Raw genomic sequence first — 22,746 nt, 5'->3', positions numbered from 1 at the left:
TATTTGTTTCAAAAACCTGGAACTGCAAAACATTTATATCTTCATGAATACAGTGGTATTTTCACCAAAGACACTAGTTCTAGAAGGTCGAACAACCAAGCGAGATCTTCTGATTTCAACTGAATTGCATGTTTTTGAAAGTAATTAAACGAAATGAAATCAACAAAATCTTATTGCACCCGGGAGGAACGTTCAAAACACAGAGTCCTCCTGGATATGAACTCCCGTTTAAAAATAGAAACTGCTTTTCTTCTCCCGTTTCTATATTCTTTGACCTCGGTTCCCATTACTTTACGGGGATGAAAACACGAGAAAACGGAAGATTTGGCAGTCGTTCTTGTTGTCAGACAAAGGTTGCACCTCTCCCCCTGAGATGATTGACACGTCTATTCGTGGAGAATGGAGAAGCTATTGAGGGAGACCGATGGGAGAGACCGAAAAATGAAAAGACCAATTTTTTGACGTTCAAGAGAAGAAAGGACTGAATGAAGAAGTGGGAGTGATAGTTTTGAAGCAGTATTGGCGTCAATTTAAAGAATAAATTATCAGGAAAAATATCTCAAATTGGAAAACACTGAGAGAGATAACATTTAGCCTTCTGCGAGTGCTTCCCATTTTCCACAGATTATATTGATGTTACTAGATTTGTGAAGAGTGATTTACAGAACTATTCTTTGAATTTTGATTTGGGAGCGTTTTAGAAAATTCCACGCATGATTTAGTATGAAACTCTGCCAAATCACTTCTGTTACCATACGAATATCCCCAAAAACGGAAGAAGGTTACTGAATGATTACGATGTTGAAGCCGTCTGAGGTGCGTCAGACCGTTGGTTTTGTATTCAGCTTTACTGTTAATGTTTTTTCTCGTTTTTCATTTCAATATATCACACAGTATAATTTTTATTTCTGCCATATTTTTTCCTTAACCCACTGCACAATCAACAACTGCTTCTGTTTTCCATCAGATGTTTTCTATTCTTAGCTTCGATATATCTCGTAAACAATAAACGGACAGCTGAATTTCCATATCCAAAAGCATTCAAAACATGCTAATCCAACAACAAGCTGTCCGTTGAATGTGTAGAATGAGAGTGACCAGAGGAGAGGAATGTATCCATGACAACTGAACCAGAAACACGTTCCAAAGGACGTCGTCTCCGAAGCGGAAGGGTCATTTCATTTCCCCAAGTGGTCGAAATCGTGTCGATTTGCTCGCATCTCCTGCCACTTAACGAATTTCTATTCGTGGAGATTCAAGAAAAAATGAAATAGAAAACTGTCATTTAGTCGCATCTCCACGTCTACTTCTGGCCATTACGTTCTCATAACTAGCTTCTTTTGACTTGAAGAAAAGTTTTCTTTAAGAAAATTTAACGAGATCTTCGGATAGTAACGACGAATAATCTAAAAATAAGACGTTTATCTCTAATTTATGTACTCAATCGGTTGAATCTAACATATCCCAAGTATTTTGAAAAATCATCAGACAATACGATAAAGATTTAGATTATTCAATTCCTTTTCATAATACATGGACTATAGCTGGAATTGTAAACTACAGCTTCCCCACCACAACCCAGTATCAGAAACTGCTACTTTCCACCTAAAAATTGAACATTCGTCCTCACAATCTGTTGTATCCATGAAATTCCGAATATTTTTCTCTGCTATAAAATCGAGCAAGTTGAGTTCCCCCGAAATCTGCAAGTATAATACAGATTGAGGTTTGATCAAACGAGCATCTGAATGCAATTATTCTTCTAAAAAATACCAATCAAAAATTCAAATTTTACGCCTTCTCTCTCTCTCTCTCAATTTCTCCGTTACATCATTCGTTTCGTACTCATCGTATCTCATTCAAAATTCATCGGTTTTCGTTTTCGAAACCTAAAACCGCTACAGCAGTTCATCTCATTTTACTCCTTCTCCTCCATCTTCCTTCTATTTTGTTGTTGTTTACTGCTAACTTTCTCTCGTTTTTCCTCTCTTTCTCTGTGTCTAATGACCTCTCGGATGGGCTCGCGGAGCCCCCGCAGTGCCAAACATGGAACAGAAAATGAGGGTGAGAAATGGGAGAAATCGAACAAGAAAAAGAGGACAAGTGACTCAGTTTGAAACACACCCACATCCCTTTTCTTTATTCTCATTCTTCTTTTTTTTTGCTGCAACAAATTTGCTTTTTAGTAGGGCACCCATATGTGTCACTTTTCATTTATCGGTTCATTTGTCATTTTATTTCATTTTTGATAAGAATCGGCTTTTTGAGAGGAGGTTATGATTCCATTCATCGATGAGAGCGAGATTACCCACTGCCGAAAAATTCTATAAAGTCCCTTCGAATATGAATTAGTTGATACTTCTGAATCTGATAGTTTTCTGACTGTTCTGATCATCTTTGGAAAAATAAAAGCAATTGAATGAAAAATGTTCAATGAAAACTTTGGATAAACCGCGCCTAAATTCTTATCAGTCAACAAGTAATCCAACCGGATGAACCGTTAGAATTGATAACGGATAACCACTCCTACGACGGATATAAAAGGGTTGGGTTATCTCTATCAGTCTGACGAAGTTTCCATGTTAACTTGTCTGTTATCTTTTGTCAATGTTTTAAAATAAACAAAAACGATTAAAAAAACGCTCTATAAATCAGTATTTAGATACGTTTTTGTTGGCAAATGAAGTAAAATAACTTGGAATTAGACAATTTTGAGTCGATGTCTCATTAATTTGAATCCATTAACCATGAAAATATTCTACATTTACCTCAGTTTTTCAGTATAATTATCCTATTTTTGTTTCCCAAAAACACTCAACCACATAGTCTGACCAATTATTTCTGCGACCAACTAGTAGGTTCTTCTTCTTCTTCAGCGCCTGTTTATTTATATTATGCGTGTCTCCTGTATGCTTCTCTAATCCTCTCATTGAATTCTACTCTTTCAGGCGGAGTATACTCATTTAATAACATCCTCTTTTCTCTCTCTCCCTCCAATTCTTTTTACCGATTCTCTGATCGTTCAAAGAGAGGTCGGGGATACTCTATTTCTCTCCTTCCGTTATTATTATGTACTACTTGTATGAACATGCCCGGTTTTGTGGTTGTGATGGTAATACCATCCCGTTTCGTGTCAATTCGCTTTCGTTTTGTACTTCTGTAACACCTTTCTGCTTAGAATTTTTATTTTCTGATCTTGGATTCTGAACAAACTTGATTGTTGAGTTCTCTGAAGCGATATTTTTATAAATTTTATCGGAATTCTAGCTGGAAATTGAAGTTCTTCTACGATTCTGAGCCCTGCAAAAGACCTTTTTCAATTCTCAGAATTGATACAGCATTCATTGGGGAAACTTGAACTTTTTAATCATGACTGCTTTCGGTCAGGCATATCAGTGTTTCAAGAAGTGTCTTGACTATTGTAGAAGACTAGAACACAAAACCAAACGTTCCACAATTCTTGTCCATTTTTTTTCTATCCGATTCCCTCTTCTTCTTCTTATGTAATGAGCGGTCTTTTGGTCATAATTGCACGGAAAACCGTTTGTTTATCTGTTATGTAATGTGCATGTTCTCGCCATGAAACAAGAAACAAAACTAGAAAAAATGAAAACAATTGGCTTACTGCCTATTACGTGTTCTCTTTCTCCGTTCCGCTATCTCTGTTCTCCGCCTAGCTCCGCCCCAATCTTTCCTCTTTTTTCAATCTTCGCATCAGTTTTGATCACTTCTACAAACACATTCATGTCCGTCCACTCGACTCTTGAGATGTCTGATTGGTCATTGAATTTTGCCATGGAACTTTTTTCGTTCAATTCATCATTTGTTTTTCTAGCGTGACTTCTCTTTCTCAGTCAGAGAACTGAAACATTCCCTTTCGAGGTCACTTCGTTTTGGCTCTCAGCTAATAAATCACTGTGCTTCAAACGAGAAAAATGTCGTCTTCTTCTTTCTTTTTTCTTTTTCGAGCACTCCTTCTCATCAATTCGAATCCAAACAATGCGAAACGGCATGCATTTCTTTCCCAGATTTTTCTTCATTTTTTTCTCACTTCTCAACGTTCTTTTTTCGCTTTTTTCGCCCACTCGAGAATGTGAAAATTGTCTTCGAAAGGTTTATGTGGGGGCTCCAGTTGTAAGAGTGAACATGAGATCGTTTGTGAAAATCTAAGTATGAAATAAAATAAAATGAGGTGAGCAGGAAAAAAGAAGAAGAAGAACATGAGCTGACAGGATAAGAATCATTTCTCTAGCTTTTGTTTCAACCTAGTCGGTTCTTTTTCCAAAAGTTTTTGAAACTTGAGTTCGATTTTTCAAAATACCTTGCGACCTCCAATTTTGAAGATGTTCACTATTTATCTGAAAAATGATACACTTGAAACCTTTTAAAAAGTTTGGAAGCAATCCATTTTTCGGGAAAAACATGCAAGATATTGGCATTGGCTCGAGAATTTTAATAAACAAGGTTCATTTCTATCCTCTTCCACCTCATGATCCTATTGAGCCATTTTCAAACATGTAAACTATAAATGAACTGAAAAAGAGTTACCTCTTATTGGTGTTGCTTGACAGCAAACAACAGTAATTTCTTCTTCTTCTTTCTTTTTTTTCCCTTTTCTCCGCCCTTCATTGTATTCAATTTCATGTTTGATTTGTGCGGCTGTTTCATCGTAACAAGCCATGTGCATTTATCTTGTCTCTCTTGCCCTTTCAACTTTTCATCCTCTTGCCATTCCAAATTTTATTAGTTTACCTTCTCTCACTTTTATGACGTGGAATCACTATTTGCTTCTTCCTCTTCTTTAGACTTTTTCCTTTTTCTGTTGCTTTACTCGACCAGTTCTTCTTCTTCTTCTTTTTTCTCGGTTCTTCTTCCGCTAATAATACCTGACCAACAATTCATTTGGTCTTGTATAGAAGAAGACGGCCACTTGAAGGTTTCTAAAGGATACTTAGCTGACTGCCATTCTATTTTACTGTTTCATTTTTTGTTATTCTAGTTGCTAACTGAGAGATTATCCCCATTTTGATCTGAGTCTCATTCACTGTTTGTTCTCTGTTTTGGGTAGCAACATTTTTTTCTTTCTGAAGTAAGTTTCATTTTTCACTTTTTGTTGGCCTTCTACCATTTCAAAAAGAACCAAAAAGAACAATATTTAGAGACAGCACAAAATTGTTTTCGTCAATTTCCGGTCGTTTTGTATTCTTCCGAAAAACGCACCCTAAAGTTACTGTTTTTCTAGAAAAATAAACGATCGACACACACAAATAGACAGGGAGAGTCTCTCCATTTCACCCGACTTCAAAAATGGATTCGCATGTTGGAGAAGTTGATATATTCCAACAATGCAAGTATATTCATGAGGTGATATATTCTGATTAGAAAATACGACGGAATTCTGAAATTTGTAGGTGGAACTTGTAAATATGAAGCTGCAAATGCGAATATTGGAGACCCATATTGAGACAAAAGACCGACTTCTGAGAAATTTAGAAGATATTATAGATGAGCAGGAGTCACGAATTGCCAATATGGAAGATTTTATTCAAGGTTCGTTTGATTCGTTTTTTTGTGATTTTGGTTGTTGTGGTGGAAGGTGAAATGAATCAGAACTATCCGGACTGAAAGCATGAGAAGTTGATTGGAATTCGAAGTGTTTTTTGGATAGTTTTGGTTCTCATATTGTGTAGCATGTACCCTTTAAATACTTTTCGGAACTTTCTTGATCCATTCGAGTATCCTTATGGTTCTTGAAAACTCAGTTCCAAAATACATTTCGGATATTTATTTCTGTGTTGTGGTGGTCGGATTGGCATGATTTCCTATAGTAAATTTATTTTAGTAATCCTCTTTTTTGTTTTTGTTTTCAATATTTCGGTATAAAATGTTTCTAGACTCTGAAATTCAATTTCTCATTTTTCAATATCTGAAAATCATTTCCAATCCGGCCTGAAAATTTATTTATCAAAACATTATTTAACAAATGCACTCTGAAATAATTTCGCAAATAAAATAATTTTCTAATGCTTAAAACTCTCTAACCCGGTTAATTGGAATGATAAGGAGAAGAAAAAAGTGAAATTGGATTACAGGTCGAGCAACAACTTATACAAATCGATCAAATATGCTCAGAGGAATTTCAGTTCTTTCGTTGGATTTCGGAACTCTTTCCGAGGAGAACTTGCGTCTGAAAAATGCTCTGAGTCAGTTGCAAAAAGTGGCAAGAGTTAATGAAATACTGGAAACAGATGAGGATTATGAGAGTGATATGACAAGTAATGAGGATCGATTCGCTTTGAGGTAAGTGGAGATTGGATGGTTTTGACGGAAGTCGTTATGTTGTTTGATGTATGAATCTTTTTAATGTCAGTATTGAATTTAGAATTTTTCAAAAATATTGCCATTGACTTTTATGGTAAAAATGTTCCAAATGGAAATCATATTGTTTCTAATCTGTTCTGCACGTTTCCGCATGCATTGTTTGTGTCGTTTCCAGCCGAGATTCGTCATGTTCGGTTCCCAGATCAGTGAGCCCCCAACCAACTGGTGACGTCATCAAACCGTATCCTCAAATGGTTCAATCAATGAGAGAAGAAGGACAAATTAAGAAACTTCAACGATGTGCAGAAGAGTTGAAAAATGAAAAAGACGAATTGAGACGCCTTGCGATTGATACAAAGGATGCATTCAGCGTCTGCATGGCTGAAATGAATATGATGCTCACGTCGAAAACAACTGATTTCTTCCGAGTTCTCATTGAGAGATATAAGGCAGAAATGGAGAAAAGAAAGCAATTGCACAATCAATTGGTTGAGTTGAATGGTAAGATTTGAGTAATTGTTCATGAAATAATTTCAACTTTTTCAGGAAACATTCGAGTTTTCTATCGTATCCGTCCTCAACTTGCATCAGAATCTGATAGTCAGAAGCCAGTTGTCGTGATTGATGATATGGATAATGGAGTAGTTCACGTTTCGAATTCATCTGGATCACGGAAAACAAGTGCTGGAGCAGATAAAGTGATTCCGACTGACTTTTCTCAAGACCAGATATTCAACGAAGTATCTCCAATTATAACATCTTGTATTGATGGATATAATGTATGTATATTCGCTTATGGACATACTGGAAGTGGAAAAACATACACAATGGATGGACCAGTGGAGATGCCAGGAATCAATCAAAGAGCTATTATGCAATTATTTGAAACTGCAAAAGAAAGAACTGGAGATATTAAATATGATATCAAAGTGGCTATGATGGAGATTTATAATGAGAAAATAAGGTGAGAATGTCTCTGGATAACGAAAAAACTGTTAAATGAATTTCAGAGATTTGTTGAACACTTCAAACACTAATCTGGCAATTCGTCAAACGGAAGAAGGCAAGAGTTCGATTCCTGGATTAGAAGAGGTCACAGTGAATTCAGCCCAAGAAGTGACAGAGACATTGGCACGTGGAAGAAAGAATAAGTCTGTGGCTGCAACAGAAGCAAATGTTGAATCAAGTAGATCACATGTCATTGTTCGAGTTTTAGTTTCAGCTACGAATCTCATCACTAAAGTAACTACAGTTGGTGAGTCTTTTGAAGAAATCGGCTCACCGAGCTTACATATGCCGTTTTCAGGACGATTGAACTTGGTTGACCTCGCTGGATCAGAAAGAGTATCTCAAACAAATGCTACTGGTCAACTTCTGAAAGAGGCTCAAGCAATCAATAAATCGCTATCAGAACTTGGAAATGTCGTGTTGGCATTACGTCAGAATCAAAAACATATTCCATTCAGAAACTGCCAATTAACGAGGATTCTTGAGGACAGTTTGAGTGAGTTTTCGTTCCACGTGGTTTCTGAAAACATTCATTTTGTTCCAGATGGCGACAGTAAAACATTGGTGATTGTTCACTTGTCCCCTGATGCGAAGAGTCTGAATGAATCCATCAGCAGTGTCAATTTTGCTGAAAAAATTGGACAGGTAATTCAGTATCAAAGCTAAAAATAGTTAACTAAACCAACCATTTTCAGGTTTTCACAAAAAGTGGAACAATGAAAAGAGAACCAACTCGTAGAAGTATGACTGGAATCACCACTGGTCAGCGAAGAGAAATTCCAGCATCTCCAAAAAAATAAACCTCAATTTTTTCCTCAATCATTTATCATTTTTACAAGTTCGAAATACCCGTACTTCTTTCCATTCTAGTCCATGAAAACAATGAACATTTCAATTGGGTTCCTTCTCCTTTATTTCTGATAATGATATTCGTTTTGACTGACCAAAAACTTGCAATACGGTTTGATCTTCCTTCTATTATTTTATTTTTTCCTATTATTTGTGTGTGAGCTTTTAAAGACAGTCATAATAAAATATTATTGAACAACTGATTCTCGATACAAAGTTTTAAAAATCAATCCAAAATTTTGATAGGTGGAATGAATACAAAAATAGAGCAGAGAGTGATGAAAACAATTGTGAAAAGGATGAGGCAGAAACGATCGACTGCTTGTGCTGCGAACTTCCATTCGTCCTGAAATCATAATTCTAGTCTCAGAATCTTGCATTATCTGCATTATCTTGAAGCGATCTCGAAGAAGTAGTAGGGATGAAGTTAATTTAAAGATTCTATCTTTTGAAACCTTTTCTGAAATTATAGTCTCCCCATTTGAAAATAAGTTTATCCCATTATTCCGAGAGATAGCTAATGACACATATCTATTTTCTAACTAAACCAATACCCTCTTCTCAACTGTTTCCTAAATGCAAGTTGTCATCAAGAGACGCAGAGAATCCACTCATTGTGTGCGCGCTCTCTTCCACGGCCACTCCATCTATTGACTTCCCTTTTCTCTGCTTTTTCAACTAACCTGAATATCTTTTCTTTTCCTTTTCAATGCTATTCTTTTTCGAATTCTTTCAACTTGAGTGACCATCACCTCGTACATTTTGATGATTGTTACCAAAACATTTGCCAGCTCAGATCCTGCGTCAGTCAACATTTACTTTCATTTCACTATAAAAAATTACCATCTTCTCGAAGTGTTCTCTCACAAGCTCTCATTCCTCGTGTGAACTTTTCACTTCTCGCTTCTTCGTGTACTTGACATCTTCTTTGAATGAATAAACCCTGAAACATTTCAGAATAAATGGGAAATGTCAGAGTCGAAAGCAAAGAATATGCTCCAAAAGTTGTCGTTGACTCCAAAAAGAAATCATGAGAACGATGGAGCAAAATCGGTGGAAACCGAAGAAGATCTCCTTTATAAATTGAAGGCGATGCAGTGAGTTTTCCAGTTTTTACAATGATTCGGTGTTTCTAGTTTTCAGAGAAGAGAATGATTACACTCACATCTGGATGACTTATGAGAAACTGGCAACACTTGTTGAAAATAGAAGTACAGATAAAACGAGAAGACCTGAATATGGAAAACTGATGTTCTATTATCAATCAGCTGCACAGGCTCTGGTTAAAATATGGAAAAGAGATTCCCTACTTCCATGTAAGATTTCTTTTTTTTTTCATTATCGTGAACTTGAAATTTTCAGTCGAACAATATCTGGGCGGAGACGTTTCTCGTTTATACAACAAAGCAATCGACATTGCAGTCAGATACATGGATCCTACTGTAGTGCATACTGTATCCAGAGAAGCTGGAATTGCTTTGATGAGTATGGATAAATATGTGGAAGCGAGGGATGTATTTGTGAGAGGAGAACAACAATTAGAAGCAGTTACTCCTGATTGTCAACCAGATTTCATGGAGCGTCTCATCGTTTTGTATGGTATAATGAATACTCTTTTGATTGAAGAAAGATGGAATGACTACATGGTTTACACTGATAAAATATGGATGATGACGATGAAAGAAGATAAAAGATGCCCACTTTTAGAGAACATTATAAAGGAAGTTGAACAGATTGCAGTTCTTCTGTTAGTTTATCAGAAGGTATGAGATAGAAGTTGTCTAATTGATCAGTGTCTGTAATTTCAGAAAGTTGAATGCAGTGAACGACATAAACAACTTTTAGCTTCGTACAGAATGGACGATTGGCAAGCTCCGGTAATTTACCTCTCCCGATTTCAAAGTTTTATTTTAAAACTTCAGATTACAAGGCATAATCCTCCACTTTCATCATTAAGCTCATCTGAACAAAAGGTTTTCCGAAGATTTCTATTTTATGTGACATCCACTAAAAGGAGTTATGAGAAGGTAGTAAAATATTTAATTTCTTGTTTCCAATATTGTATTTTCAGTGCTCCCAAATGATTCCAAAAATCACGGAAATCGTGGCTCGACCGTTCCGAATCGAAGTATACAATGACAATGAAAAACTGAAAAACCGTAGTCACGTTGCAATCTACAGTAGGACATCGATTACATTCTTCCATCATTCAGCACTCAATTACTCTCCATTTGTACTTTATAGGTCCTAATTTCTTTCAATTTTTGAGCCTATAACGGGTTTTGAAACAAACTGTGTTTTATCCGAATAGCCATTATAATGCATAATAAAATTGAACTCACATCACCAACTTTTCGTTTTAAAGAGAGTGTTTCTGCGGGAAAAGGATACAATGTATCATTATCAACTTGTTTTTGATTATCCGTTCCACGAAGAATACTTTTCAGTTCTGCGTTTTTTGCACACTGAAATTGAATTTTTGTTTCAGATCACGAGTGTTTTTAGGTACCTGGACACATTGATCAGCAGTGCTATCCCGATAGGATGATCCTCGACGAAATTTGTGGTCCGGACGTTTCATCATCATGCACCAAGGCAACCATTCCAGAAATATTGAACGAAACTGAAAACGTGATCGTAATTAAACAAAAGATTGACTGAACTAACGAAGGGTGTCAGATAATGATTCGTGATTTGTCGATATCTGATATTTAATACTAGAATAGTAAAAGTCGTGGATATTGCCACAATGAATGTTAATGCTGAGAAGAAAACACCAAGTAGAGGAACAGCTTCAGACGTTGTCGGTGTCATTTCTGACAAAATAGTAAGGAAGAAACAAACAGAGAGAAGAATGGTTGTTTCTGAAATAAGAAGCATTTCAGTCAGTCGGAATAGAAAGAAACTCACGCAGTCCGATTTTCTCACTCAAGTCTGTTGCTGGAAGACAGAAAGCGAGAAGAGACATGAATGAGACTAGAAGTGTTGGCAAAATTACGTTGAACACGTAGTAGAATGTTCGACGGCGAAGATGGAGATAGAATCTAACAAATATTTTGTTCAACGAGCAGATGCAAACTGAGACTTACTTCACAGTTGGATATGGTTCCCGACAACACTTGTAAAACTTTTCTTCTCTTCTAGCCGGTGCAGCCAGTAAGTGCCATTCGCCATTTGTGATATAAGTTGATAAATCAGCTGATGGCTCTGAAATACTTGAAGATTTGGAGATGATGCTCTTTTTTTATATTTTAGAACCTTGTCCTTTGACAGTATCCAGTCTCAAATCTAGTGCGAAACCATGATAAGTCCAACTTCCAAACTTCATGAAACATATTTGTTCATCGAAAGGAAATAAGGTTATATCCATTTTGCAACTCAACTGAAACATTAACGAATTTTCGATTAAACTTCTGTTTTATAACGCACTTTGAATATTCCAGGCGGAATCCAATTAATGACTCCATCGTTATAAACCAACGCATTTGTCTTGTAGGTAATGTCAAAACTTTCTTGTTCACTGTAACAAAGACTCACAATTATTCAACATCAGAACAAAACGACTCAACTCTTCAATGTAACGATTATACAGTAGAATATCAGGTTGCCAGATTTGGTCTTCTCCATAAAACCGTACAGAAGTTATGTTTTCATAATCTGGAGGATGCCAACGAAGACGGAAATCTGTCCAAACCTGTAATCTTTTCTCTTCATCATCTGGAAAAAATATAAAAATCTAACATATTTGAGCCATGCGTTCACTTCAATCATTTGATGTTTTGCATCCACAGTCAGCACTTGTTGAATGAAAACTTTCATCGTCACTGTCAACGCCTTCTTTGGATTTCTAACAGGTCTCACAAGATAACTGTAGTTTGCAAGCAAGTCTCTGAAATCTCAGAATTCTCAAAGGGAATGTCTAAACTTTCAGTTACCTATATAACTGTGCTTCTCTTTTACTTCCTTCCACAGTGTCTAAATTCAAAAATACAACAAATAATACAAAAGCAGAGATGATTATGTTGATGAGCGATACCATTTCGCGTGAAAAAGTCAAATTTCAGGAATAAGCGATTAGGTGATTGGAGGAGAGGGACAAGATGTCGAACCGAACTGTCAAGTGGGCTCGCCGAGCCAGAAGAGCAAACAATGCTCATTCACTCCTCTCGAGAGAACAGAGGGCATTCGTTGTTGGCACTTTATTGAAACTATACGATACTTATTCGAACAATTTAAGATTTATTTCTATCGATGGACGAACGAAAAGCAAATTTGAATCTTCGTTATTGAAAAACTGTAACCGAACGCACGACCTGACGAGAAGAGAGTTTTCTTCTGCGGAACATCGATCTCCAATTGCACCAGATTGATTTTTGTGATTTAAGAACCATCAATTGTATCTCGAAGAATGATGTATACACGAATCGTTTTACTTTCGATTATCCCAGAAGTTGACAGTCATGAGCTCTCTTTTTCATTGTAATCCTGCCTTCTCATCATCATCCTATAAATCTAACAAGGGAACCTTTTAAGTGGGACCTAATGCCAGCAAAAACGACCTATACTGGTGAAAAGAGCATGTTTGAAAACCTATAAATCAACTTTCAAAAGTTGCTTACGTGACCTATAAGTGGCTGAAATCTCGACCTGAAAATTGACCAATTTTACCATTGATTTGCTGTATCTCCAACCACGTTTGTAAAGACTACGGCGGCAGTATAAAAACGTGTTCGAGTGGCGCAGGTGGTTAGAGCCTAGGAGGAGAAAAGTTTTGCCCTGGTTCGACCCCAGCACCATTTTTTCTTTTTTTTGTTGATTTTTCCCACTTTTTTCTGTCATTTTTTGGAATCTATCGTATAAGTTTTACGCGCCTGTATCCCCACACGAGGGGGCATTTTTAAGGGGCATTTTTAGGGGGCATAGCGGTGGACTGGATGACTCCCACCTCGAATACAAAACACATTTGCACTCGGTGGGAATCGATCCAAGAACCTTTCGATTCAAATCCATCCACGTTAACCACTTCTCCAAGCGGCCACATTTAGAAAGAATATTTTTGCTCAAAATAACTTCACGTCAATTTTGTTTTTAACACTCAAACTTGAATAGCGCATTTTTGTGTATTTCACGCGATGAAAACGAGAGTTGCTCTTGTTTTGATTTTTCTATTGTCGAATTAAGAAATAGATACTTGCCTGTTGCGAACTCGGAATATCAAGTTAATCACTACTTCCAGGGCGCTGAGCATAGGGGCGGGGCGAGAGCAAGCTCCAGGGTGTCCTTTTTTAAGGTAATCACTACTTCCAGGGCGCTGAGCATAGGGGCGGGGCGAGAGCAAGCTCCAGGGTGTCCTTTTTTAAGGTAATCACTACTTCCAGGGCGCTGAGCATAGGGGCGGGGCGAGAGCAAGCTCCAGGGTGTCCTTTTTTAAGGTAATCACTACTTCCAGGGCGCTGAGCATAGGGGCGGGGCGAGAGCAAGCTCCAGGGTGTCCTTTTTTAAGGTAATCACTACTTCCAGGGCGCTGAGCTTAGGGGCGGGGCGAGAGCAAGCTCCAGGGTGTCCTTTTTTAAGGTAATCACTACTTCCAGGGCGCTGAGCATAGGGGCGGGGCGAGAGCAAGCTCCAGGGTGTCCTTTTTTAAAAAATGTTCATAATATAGTCCCAACATTCCAATAAGCACCCTCATCCACATGACTAAATCAAGCATTGTGGGGGTGTATTCCAACGTTTAGGGGGATGTATAACCTAATCTTACGGGGGTCTATAACAGAATGTACCCAAAGAGGCTAAGCCTTATAATTGCGAAGAGTTCTTCCAGGGTTATTTTTTGCTTTCAGGTGGGTATCCTTTATAGACCTACTAACAAAGAAAGCATGTACCGTTTAATCCATTTTTTGCGATTTAATTCTATTCACGAATGAAATTTTGCCTTTTCTATTTCTAGAAGCTTGATACAATTGCAATCGTGAATAGAAAAATGTTCTTCGTGAGTAGGCTCATTAGGAACATTCAAGACTTCTATAAATTAAATAAGTTTATTCATGATACATTTATGCGGATATGATGAACCGTATCAATTTTGGATGCTTATAAAATTGATGAGAGCTACAACATACAGTGTCGAGCAGTAGAGAGTAACTTTCTATTTTCCTCTTCAAACAAGTTAATAAATTTATTCGTCTTCTAAAGAGCTACCCAAGAGCTATCAATTCGGTGATTCCCCTTTCGAAAAAGTACTAAAGAAATAAAGAAATGAAAAAAATTTCATATTTGTTCATAATTCAACAAAAGAAAAATGACATTAGCCAAAAAGACGTGAGGTTCTCCGCGTGAATAATAATATCCACGGGAAATCAGCCCAAGAATTCGATGCCCCCTCGTGTGTATATACAAGCATATATAAGTTTTTTGTACCACCACCAACGTGATTCCCTTCTGAATCCATTTCAAATGATGATTATGAGAAATTTCTGCCAGTTGACAGATGAAAGTGCTGAAATTTATGATTTATGATAGATTCCAAAACTCATTGAAAAAAAGGTGGGAAAGATCAACAAAAAAAAGAAAAAATTGTGCTGGGGTCGAACCAGGGCAAAACTTTTCTCCTCCTAGGCTCTAACCACCTGCGCCACTCGAACACGTTTTTATACTGCCGCCGTAGTCTTTACAAACGTGGTAGGAGATACAGCAAATCAATGGTAAAATTGGTCAATTTTCAGGTCGAGATTTCAGCCACTTATAGGTCACGTAAGCAACTTTTGAAAGTTGATTTATAGGTTTTCAAACATGCTCTTTCGACCTGTATAAGTCGTTTTTGCTGGCATTAGGTCCCACTTAAAAGGTTCCCTTGTAAGTCAAGTCCCTGAATCTAAATAATCTCTCATCTGCTTAATACATAAAAATCGAAAGAAGCTCTCTCATTTTGTCGTTCACCTTGCAGTCTAGCTTGTGTATGAACACTTCAAAACACACAGCTCGATCTACAGGGTAGACGAAAACAGTCATGAGATATTCAAACTTACGTTTCCATGTCAACCGGATTCAAATATATCTTGCCAGAATAAGAGAGTATGGAAGTTCAGAAGTGGATGGAAACATCGAATGTCCGGGGAGGACGGACATGAGGGGCGGACGGGGGGAATGAGAGAGGGACGGTCGTAAATTTAACGACCTTCTGGACGGCGAGGGGATTTCCATTGGAAAACTCGTAAAACGAAGGACACGGAGGGTTGAATGACGGTGGTAGTTGAGAAAAAAAGAGGAGACAGAGAAGTCTTTTTGTTGTGTGTTGGAAGGTGTTAGAGATTAGAGAATTATGGGAAAATTCAAAAAGGAGTGAGTTGGATTACGGTAGAATTCGGATGCCCGAGAAGTTATTCTGATCATTTAGGACTTGAAAAATGTGCAGATTGAAAACATTTTTGTTCAGAACCCACCTCCCTCATAGTGATTTTTCTGTTCAAGTTCAAATATCTGGGCGGTACTAGTGCTTTCATGTTGTATTTTCACAACCCACTTTCTTCTACTAAAATGCTTTAAAAGTTTGGGAAGATTGGGAAAGGTGTGAATGTCCGCAAACTAATAAAATTCTGTTGAAAAACGAGAGATGGGCCAGGAGATAGAGGGTGAAAAGTGTCTTTTTGTGTGCTCACTCAAACACATTAAACACGAGTAGAAATGACTCCAGAGAGGTTGGTGATTGAGGGATTGATAAAATGAGAGAAGGAAAAGAAGTGAGAGAAATGATGTATCGAGAAGAGAAGGGGAAGGGTCTCTTATCAATACTAGGTTCTTATCAAAAACATTGTGGGCCCAAGTAAGGTTTGCGCATTAGATGATTTCAGAATTCACAAATAATATTTTGTGATCCCTATAACTCTGTTTCGTGAGAAGTCTTGACAGATCTCACAATTCAAAATCACTCCCAACTACAGTAGTCCTCTGAACAATGACGCATGAAAATGTGCGAAACAAAGAGAATCGAACGAATAAAAATTTGAACGAACGAAGCGAACACTTTTTGTGAAATCCGAAGAACAAGTATGTTGTCTGCGAAATTATTCCTTTTTTATCCATAATTCAATTAAGATCAAAATAAAAACATATGAAACTCCAAAGTAAATGAATTATCCCAAACTATGTTGTGTGTGGAAAAAACGAGAGGTGCAATGCTTCTTTGAACATTCGAACTTAAAAAAAAACGTCTTTTCACTTTCTTTTCCACCAGCTTTGTTCTTTTTCTTCGTAATAATTCAAATGGCATCGTGTGAGTTCAAAGGCACACCGCCGCCCGTCCATTATTCGTCGGACCGCGCATTCGATAAAAGATAAAATTTATTCGTTTTCTGGGAGGGAGATGAAGGGAAAAGAAACGGGAGACTACGGTCGTTCCATTTGAATTATGAGTTCTTTCGTAAAACAAAGCCTCTTCGTCTCTAGTTTTGTGCAATGAAGCTCTTACCAGATTCTGTAGGTAAAAAAAATAACATTTAGCTGTGATTCTGTTTTTGAAAAAAGCTTTCCAAATAGAGTTTTGTATTCGAGGATTGAATGATCTCAAATTTGAAAAAAAATATATTAAAAGAAACGAAGAAACAACAAGGAGACACTAATTTTACACTAAAAACAGAAAGAAATCTAATATTTTCGGTAGGTGAAGTGTGGATGAGTCTTCGCAGTAATTGGCAGTTCGTCCTCTTCCAGAACATCAGCCTTCCATTTGCTCGACACTTGGAACACATCATGTCCCATTGTTTCCGTGTCCCAAAGCTCCTGGCCACGTGGCAGACGACGATTAACACCTCGTCTGTACCCTGCAAATAACGCTTCAAGTTTCATTAAAATAATTAAGCTCAAAACTGACCTTCACGATAGTCTCCTCCAATTGACATTTCTTCAACCATTGAAAGAACTTGCTCCTTAGATTTCCAGTTCACTCGCTTCTTGCGATGACGCAGCCAGTTGTATCTGTAAATGAATCTTCATGACGGAATAACTAAATTCTGTAACCCACTCTCCGACAACAAATGGATCACATGTCGTATATGACCGCTGAAGAAAGTATTTCACTTGCGGATTGTTCTCACGAATGACCGGGAGATACTCTTCAACAAACTTTTCCAGTCCTTCGGCTTTCAGATCATTGTGGGTCCAACTGAGTCGGAGGGCGACGAAGTGAGGCACGAATCGGATGAGTTTGGCAGTGAAGCCATTCTGCACACTCATCACCGCATTCGCCCCAATCGACATCTGAAAAAGTCGGTTGCAAATACTAAAAGAAAAACGAGGTAAATATATGGCTAATTTGACCAAATAGCTCAAGTAAACTTTACAGTTACATGAAATGAACAAGATAAATACATTCATATATTTAATTTTTCAAAATAACCCGACAAAATAAAAGTTTTGGAGAAGTTATCCTCTTTCGTTTCTGTACTCCATGACCAAATCAGGCATTTCTTCGCTGAACTCTTTCATGAGATGTGCTCGGAACTTCTTGTAAATTTCGATTTTACCGTTAACCTGAAAAAATAAATATCTTTGAAACAATACCGTTTTCCCTACCGCTTTATTTTTTTCCAAAGTCTTTTCCATGCAATGTTTCGAATACAACAAAGGATTCTTGCCTTCGTCAAGATATGGTAAAAGATCCATCGGAACTTGTTTATCACTAAAACTCCCTTTCATCCGATCCAAATCCTGTATAACAGAATAGTTGTTATTTGCGAAACTTCATCAACCTACTTGTAATCCTCGGACAAGTGAGTATATTCGTCCGTTCAAAGCGTCCTGGTTCTTTGCTTGGAAATTCGAAGCAAGATCTCCTATAAATCTTGCATTTTCCTGGAACTCCTCCAACTTTTTTTCGAGCTGCAGTATTTTTTCATCCTCCAATTTTCTTCTCTCTTCTTCTCGTTCCTTTTCCTTCTGTCTCGCAGTCTTCTGAAAAAAACTGTTAAGAATATGCATTATTTTCTTTTGAAATTACATCTCTTTCGTTTCTTTCGTTCAATTCCATAATTCTTTGTTGATTTTGTTGTTGCTGCATCGAGTTTTGAAACAATGGACTGCTTGGATCCATCTGAAGTGATTCGTTACTCACTTTGTCTAAATTATGAAAACAAAAGTTGAAAAGGAAACTATTGGATCATAACCAAAAGCTATTATCAAATTCAATCAAGCAATGCTTCAAATTTGTGTTTATAATTTTTCCAGTGTCATGCTTACCGTAAAACAACAAAAGATAAAAACAACCTAGTAACAGAACTGAAATAATTTACAAGCTAGGTTACGTACAAGAGAATTTGGAAGTGAGGAAGATCAGAAGGAAACGAGAACAGCGGGAACGAGTATTATTTATGTTCAGAGTCCGTTGACTGGCGATTTTGTCGGTCTTTCAACTTATCATCATCGGTATTCAAATATTCTTTCCGAATTTCATCCAAATCTATTTCGAATGGTCTCTGAGTTGCCAGTCTCTACAATAAGTTACTACTCAACTTAGTTTGAAAAAAACAGAGCAAACCTCATCAACACATCGTTTGTAAACTTCGTGAAATCGCTCACATGGGTTTACCGCATATTGGTGTCTGTAATTAGGTGTAATGAATTTTTGGAAAAATTCGGTGAAGCATTTGTCGTAAATCTGAAAAAAAACATATAATTCCGTGTTCAACCTAAGTCATTGTTTACCTGTTTCAACTGATCGCATTCTGGAAAAATACTCGACATGTGTCTATCACTCATTTTCTGCATATCTGAAAATGACGAAGTTATTATCCTGATTAATAAGAAGCAAAATATAAGTAACGGTAGACGACCATTTAGGATAGATCATTAATGTCATCCCATATAAACTTCATTGATAAAATAGAACAACATAAAGAAAGAGATTCGTTGTGAAACATACAAAAGAGCTGTTGGAATGTTGACAGGTGTTATGCTTCGATTTAGCGAAAACTGATTCGCTTTTAAAAACGGGGAAACGTTTGATAATGGAAAGGGTGTATAAACGGAAAGATTTCGGCATCTGGTGTGCCTTGATACTGGGAAAGAAGATAAAAATCGAAGAGCAGATAAACAGTTGGAAAGATATTGAGAACAGTTTAAAACTCGCAGCGGTCAAGAAGATACTTGGTGAGGGCCCATGAGTCGAGATTGAATGCTTCTGAAAAACTTCATTTTAAACGGCTATTTCAGTATTAAGAACATACCGTCGGGGTTCAGAACTTTGCGATCTCCAGTGTCTCTGTTTGTCATCAGAATCAGCTTATCGACAACATTACTCTCGTTTTTATGACGAACGATTCCAGTGACACTCCAAAGTGGCTCTATATATGACTGTTATCTAAATGCAGCACAACCGAAACTCACCGTCTTTTTTCTTATGAGGAAGCTCAAGTGATCTATGACGGCCATTCGTCTCCAAGTTCCCGGACGAAGGCTGAATAGAAAAAAAAATGAGACAAACAGTGATATACAATACCTTGTAACTAGATGAAACCGCCGAAGAAGAGCACGGTTGCGGGCTTGAACTCTGTTTCGAAGTAACATTTGAGCCATATTCAGTTTTCGGTTTAGGAGTTTCGGCTGGTCTCTGTATTGGCGATTGGAAGACGTCCTTAGTTTCTTTAGGTTTCACCTTGCTCTGTAATTCATCGACAGCGCTTCTTACTGGTGAAGCATCCTCTTCATCCGACGAATCACCAAACATAGAAGTGCGAATACGAGTCGCCGCTTGCTTTGCTTTGTTCGGTGGAACATGTCCGTGGCTGTCATAAGATTTGAGAGCAGCTTTAGTTGGAACTTTCGCTGCTTTCGATGTTGATGACGGAGTAGCGTTTCTGGACGCTCTGAAAGCAACTTGCATCATCTATTCAAAAGCAATGATAGCCTATTATACATATCAAAGATTTTGTAAGAGCGTAATTCACTGAACATTTTTAGAATAACGAATTCTCAATTTTCTTACTCATACGTTCATAACTGACTTCTTGTTTTTCTTAGCACTCGAGTAGCTTGCGTCACTTTCGGACCCATCATCATCAACGTCGGGACTAGGAGATCTTTCACGCTTCTTCGCCGTTTGTTTTTTAGTGCGTTTAATTTCTTTTTGGAGACGCTCAATTAACTCGGTCTTGTCATTGACTTTCATCTTTCTATAGTATTCTTCGACTACTTCGCTAGCACACTCTTTGATATCATCTTCGGGCTCGAATGTGTCATCGTCAGGGCCATATCCCAACCAGCGGACCTGCAATTGCAATAACTTGACAATATCTTGATAACTGCTCTTACTTTCAATTGCAACTGGTTATTGGTGACTCTATGATCAAGAATCTTCTCTACTTCAAATACTTCATCCGATTTACCCTCCTTAGCTTCCGGCTCACGAGGTTCTGTAAAAAACCAATTATTTTTTGAGTACTTTCAACATTTAACAAACCATCTCCCATTTTTACCAACGTGAAGCTGGAATCGGTGACAGGAATTTACCAAAACTATGGAACTGTGTAAATTTGTTTGTTCGTAGAAGACTAGTACGATACTCCGGTATTCCGCTGCGCGCGTTGTTTAACAGCATATTCTGGCACCAAGTCGCGATAGTCTATTAAGTATCTGAGTTCTATGGAGTAAGATGAGTCTAAAAATATTAACACTAGGAACGAACTTGTCTGATCGTCAAAAATAGCATCGATTATCGTTTTTGATTTTACAAACTCTCAACCGGAATGTGTTTATCCAAGTAAACGGCCAAAATAGTAATTATTTTTCAGCTGAAAATGCGCGTTCCTGCTGGAGCACCAATACCATTCTGGCTGTCAGTGAAAAATCGTTTTCCGAAATGGGCAAAGATGAGTAGACCTACGCTTGGATCGATGGCTGTGGTAGCGACCGCAGTGGTCACTTGTTGTGCTGTTGCCGCTGTGACTCTTTATCCTAAATATCATCATGACTATTACCAAAAAGCTCAAAAGGAAGAACGAGCGATGCTTCGATCTTCTCGTGAACAGCAAGCTGGTCCGCAGAATGTATGGATTGATCCATTCGAAAGAAAATAATACTATATTTTTAATGGTTCTTCATATATTTGTATTACGTGTACTTAAAGACTCGGATTGAACTTTGTAGGTAGTAATCAAATAACACCCCAACGATAAAAGTTGTCTCTTTTTCTGCTGTATTTTTCGTATACTTGGTTTTATTTCCATTATCCTTATTTTTAAACTTTAATCGGCAATAATTATTCGTTAAGACCTAATCACTTATATTCAGAAAATGTCTGAAAAGCCGTCGGCCGGAGTAGTTGATCTACCACAAGAAGAAGAGGAATCTAAAGAGCCGGTTTTGAAAAATCAATTCGATTTAAGCACCTACGATGCGTATTCAACCGTAAGAATAAAAACACTTCATTTTAAAGCATTATGATTTCAGGAAATCGATCTAACTCACACACGTGCTGACCATATTCCAGATCTATCCAGATTCACAAATGTTGAGGTAAAACTAAAAATCACATATTTTCCTCATAGGTTTTTTTTCTTTTGCAGGAGCTCAGAATGAGAAACAATCTACTCACTTCATGCAGCCCTACATTGTCTTCATTGGTCACACTCACATCTCTCGACTTGTACGAAAATCAGTTGACCGAGATTTCGAATCTTGAGTCTTTAGTCAACCTAGTGTCTCTTGATTTAAGTTACAACCGGTTGGTCAGAATGATGGTAAATCGAATCAATTGAAAAATTCAGAATCCGTGAAATCAGTGGGCTTGATAAGTTGACTAAACTCGAAATTCTGTATCTTGTTAATAACAAGATTGAGAAAATCGAAAATTTCGAATCATTGACACAACTGAAACTCCTTGAGCTCGGAGATAATCGGTGAGGAAGTTGGTTATGACAACAACAAGATATAGAGTTTTCAGAATCAAGAAAATCGAAAACATCGAACATCTTGTGAATCTGGAAGAATTATTTTTGGGAAAGAACAAAATACGGCAGATTGAAGGAGTTGGAGGTCTTCAAAAACTTCGCGTTCTGAGCATTCCAGGAAACCGACTCGTGAAAATTGAAAACGTTGAGGAGCTGAAAGATTTGAAAGAACTCTATCTCAGTGATCAAGGTCTTCAGAATATCTATGGTGTCGAAAGTTTGGTAATACAATATAAAATCTTCAACGTAAATGCAAAATGAATTTTTGCCAGGTTAATCTCACTCTGCTGGATGTCGCTAATAATGAAATCAATTCATTCAGTGGAGTTGAAAAGCTGACATCATTAAACGACTTTTGGGTAATTTTTTATATTCCGTTCATTCAACAATTATCTTTTTAGGCGAACGATAACAAGGTTGAAAGTTTCTCAGAGATTGAACTTCTATCGAAGCTGAAAGATCTGCAGACCGTTTACCTTGAACGAAATCCATTCTACTTTCACGATACTAACCAGTATCGTAGAAAGGTTATGATGACGCTGACGCAAGTCACCCAGATCGATGCCACTATGTGCAGACAACCAACTTCTTCATAATTCATCTACTTTGTTCGTATTTCTATTGCTTACAT

At 37.4% G+C, this 22,746-nt stretch overlaps 8 protein-coding genes across 8 annotated transcripts; 4 read left to right on the top strand and 4 right to left on the bottom strand.

Annotated features, from left to right (window-relative positions):
* Positions 1-5,307: 5,307 nt before the first annotated feature.
* Positions 5,308-8,129, top strand: GCK72_005700 (uncharacterized protein; the record flags this gene model as incomplete). Its single annotated transcript, XM_053725296.1, has 9 exons — positions 5,308-5,364; positions 5,412-5,550; positions 6,144-6,300; positions 6,524-6,822; positions 6,868-7,285; positions 7,332-7,576; positions 7,628-7,825; positions 7,874-7,974; positions 8,025-8,129. 9 exons carry the CDS (start codon positions 5,308-5,310, stop codon positions 8,127-8,129), a joined length of 1,719 nt encoding a protein of 572 aa, XP_053589490.1.
* A 1,018-nt stretch (positions 8,130-9,147) lies between these two features.
* On the top strand, positions 9,148-10,429 carry GCK72_005699 (uncharacterized protein; the record flags this gene model as incomplete). Its single annotated transcript, XM_053725295.1, has 6 exons — positions 9,148-9,275; positions 9,322-9,494; positions 9,541-9,941; positions 9,987-10,055; positions 10,101-10,205; positions 10,250-10,429. The coding sequence occupies 6 exons, from the start codon at positions 9,148-9,150 to the stop codon at positions 10,427-10,429; spliced, it is 1,056 nt and encodes a 351-aa protein (XP_053589489.1).
* Positions 10,430-16,818: 6,389 nt separating this feature from the next.
* GCK72_005698 (uncharacterized protein) lies at positions 16,819-17,430 on the bottom strand (the record flags this gene model as incomplete). Its single annotated transcript, XM_003102511.2, has 3 exons — positions 16,819-16,994; positions 17,045-17,148; positions 17,195-17,430. The coding sequence occupies 3 exons, from the start codon at positions 17,428-17,430 to the stop codon at positions 16,819-16,821; spliced, it is 516 nt and encodes a 171-aa protein (XP_003102559.2).
* Positions 17,431-17,595: 165 nt separating this feature from the next.
* GCK72_005697 (uncharacterized protein) lies at positions 17,596-18,262 on the bottom strand (the record flags this gene model as incomplete). The annotated part of the gene is made up of 4 exons (XM_053725294.1): positions 17,596-17,703; positions 17,746-17,880; positions 17,926-18,123; positions 18,170-18,262. The coding sequence occupies 4 exons, from the start codon at positions 18,260-18,262 to the stop codon at positions 17,596-17,598; spliced, it is 534 nt and encodes a 177-aa protein (XP_053589488.1).
* A 271-nt stretch (positions 18,263-18,533) lies between these two features.
* Positions 18,534-18,936, bottom strand: GCK72_005696 (uncharacterized protein; the record flags this gene model as incomplete). The annotated part of the gene is made up of 3 exons (XM_003102439.2): positions 18,534-18,659; positions 18,707-18,826; positions 18,874-18,936. 3 exons carry the CDS (start codon positions 18,934-18,936, stop codon positions 18,534-18,536), a joined length of 309 nt encoding a protein of 102 aa, XP_003102487.2.
* Positions 18,937-19,286: 350 nt separating this feature from the next.
* GCK72_005695 (uncharacterized protein) lies at positions 19,287-20,636 on the bottom strand (the record flags this gene model as incomplete). Its single annotated transcript, XM_053725293.1, has 7 exons — positions 19,287-19,348; positions 19,395-19,511; positions 19,555-19,624; positions 19,667-20,033; positions 20,172-20,434; positions 20,479-20,579; positions 20,627-20,636. 7 exons carry the CDS (start codon positions 20,634-20,636, stop codon positions 19,287-19,289), a joined length of 990 nt encoding a protein of 329 aa, XP_053589487.1.
* A 327-nt stretch (positions 20,637-20,963) lies between these two features.
* GCK72_005694 (uncharacterized protein) lies at positions 20,964-21,242 on the top strand (the record flags this gene model as incomplete). The annotated part of the gene is made up of 1 exon (XM_003102412.2): positions 20,964-21,242. One exon carries the CDS (start codon positions 20,964-20,966, stop codon positions 21,240-21,242), a length of 279 nt encoding a protein of 92 aa, XP_003102460.1.
* A 217-nt stretch (positions 21,243-21,459) lies between these two features.
* Positions 21,460-22,711, top strand: GCK72_005693 (uncharacterized protein; the record flags this gene model as incomplete). The annotated part of the gene is made up of 7 exons (XM_053725292.1): positions 21,460-21,573; positions 21,616-21,681; positions 21,732-21,889; positions 21,933-22,064; positions 22,109-22,337; positions 22,388-22,474; positions 22,517-22,711. The coding sequence occupies 7 exons, from the start codon at positions 21,460-21,462 to the stop codon at positions 22,709-22,711; spliced, it is 981 nt and encodes a 326-aa protein (XP_053589486.1).
* Between the last annotated feature and the right edge of the window lie 35 nt (positions 22,712-22,746).

The sequence above is a fragment of the Caenorhabditis remanei genome, chromosome II (assembly GCF_010183535.1).
Source record: "Caenorhabditis remanei strain PX506 chromosome II, whole genome shotgun sequence".
NCBI lineage: Eukaryota > Metazoa > Nematoda > Chromadorea > Rhabditida > Rhabditidae > Caenorhabditis > Caenorhabditis remanei.
The sequence above is the reverse complement of the archived record's forward strand: the minus strand, read 5'-3'. Positions and strand labels throughout refer to the sequence as shown.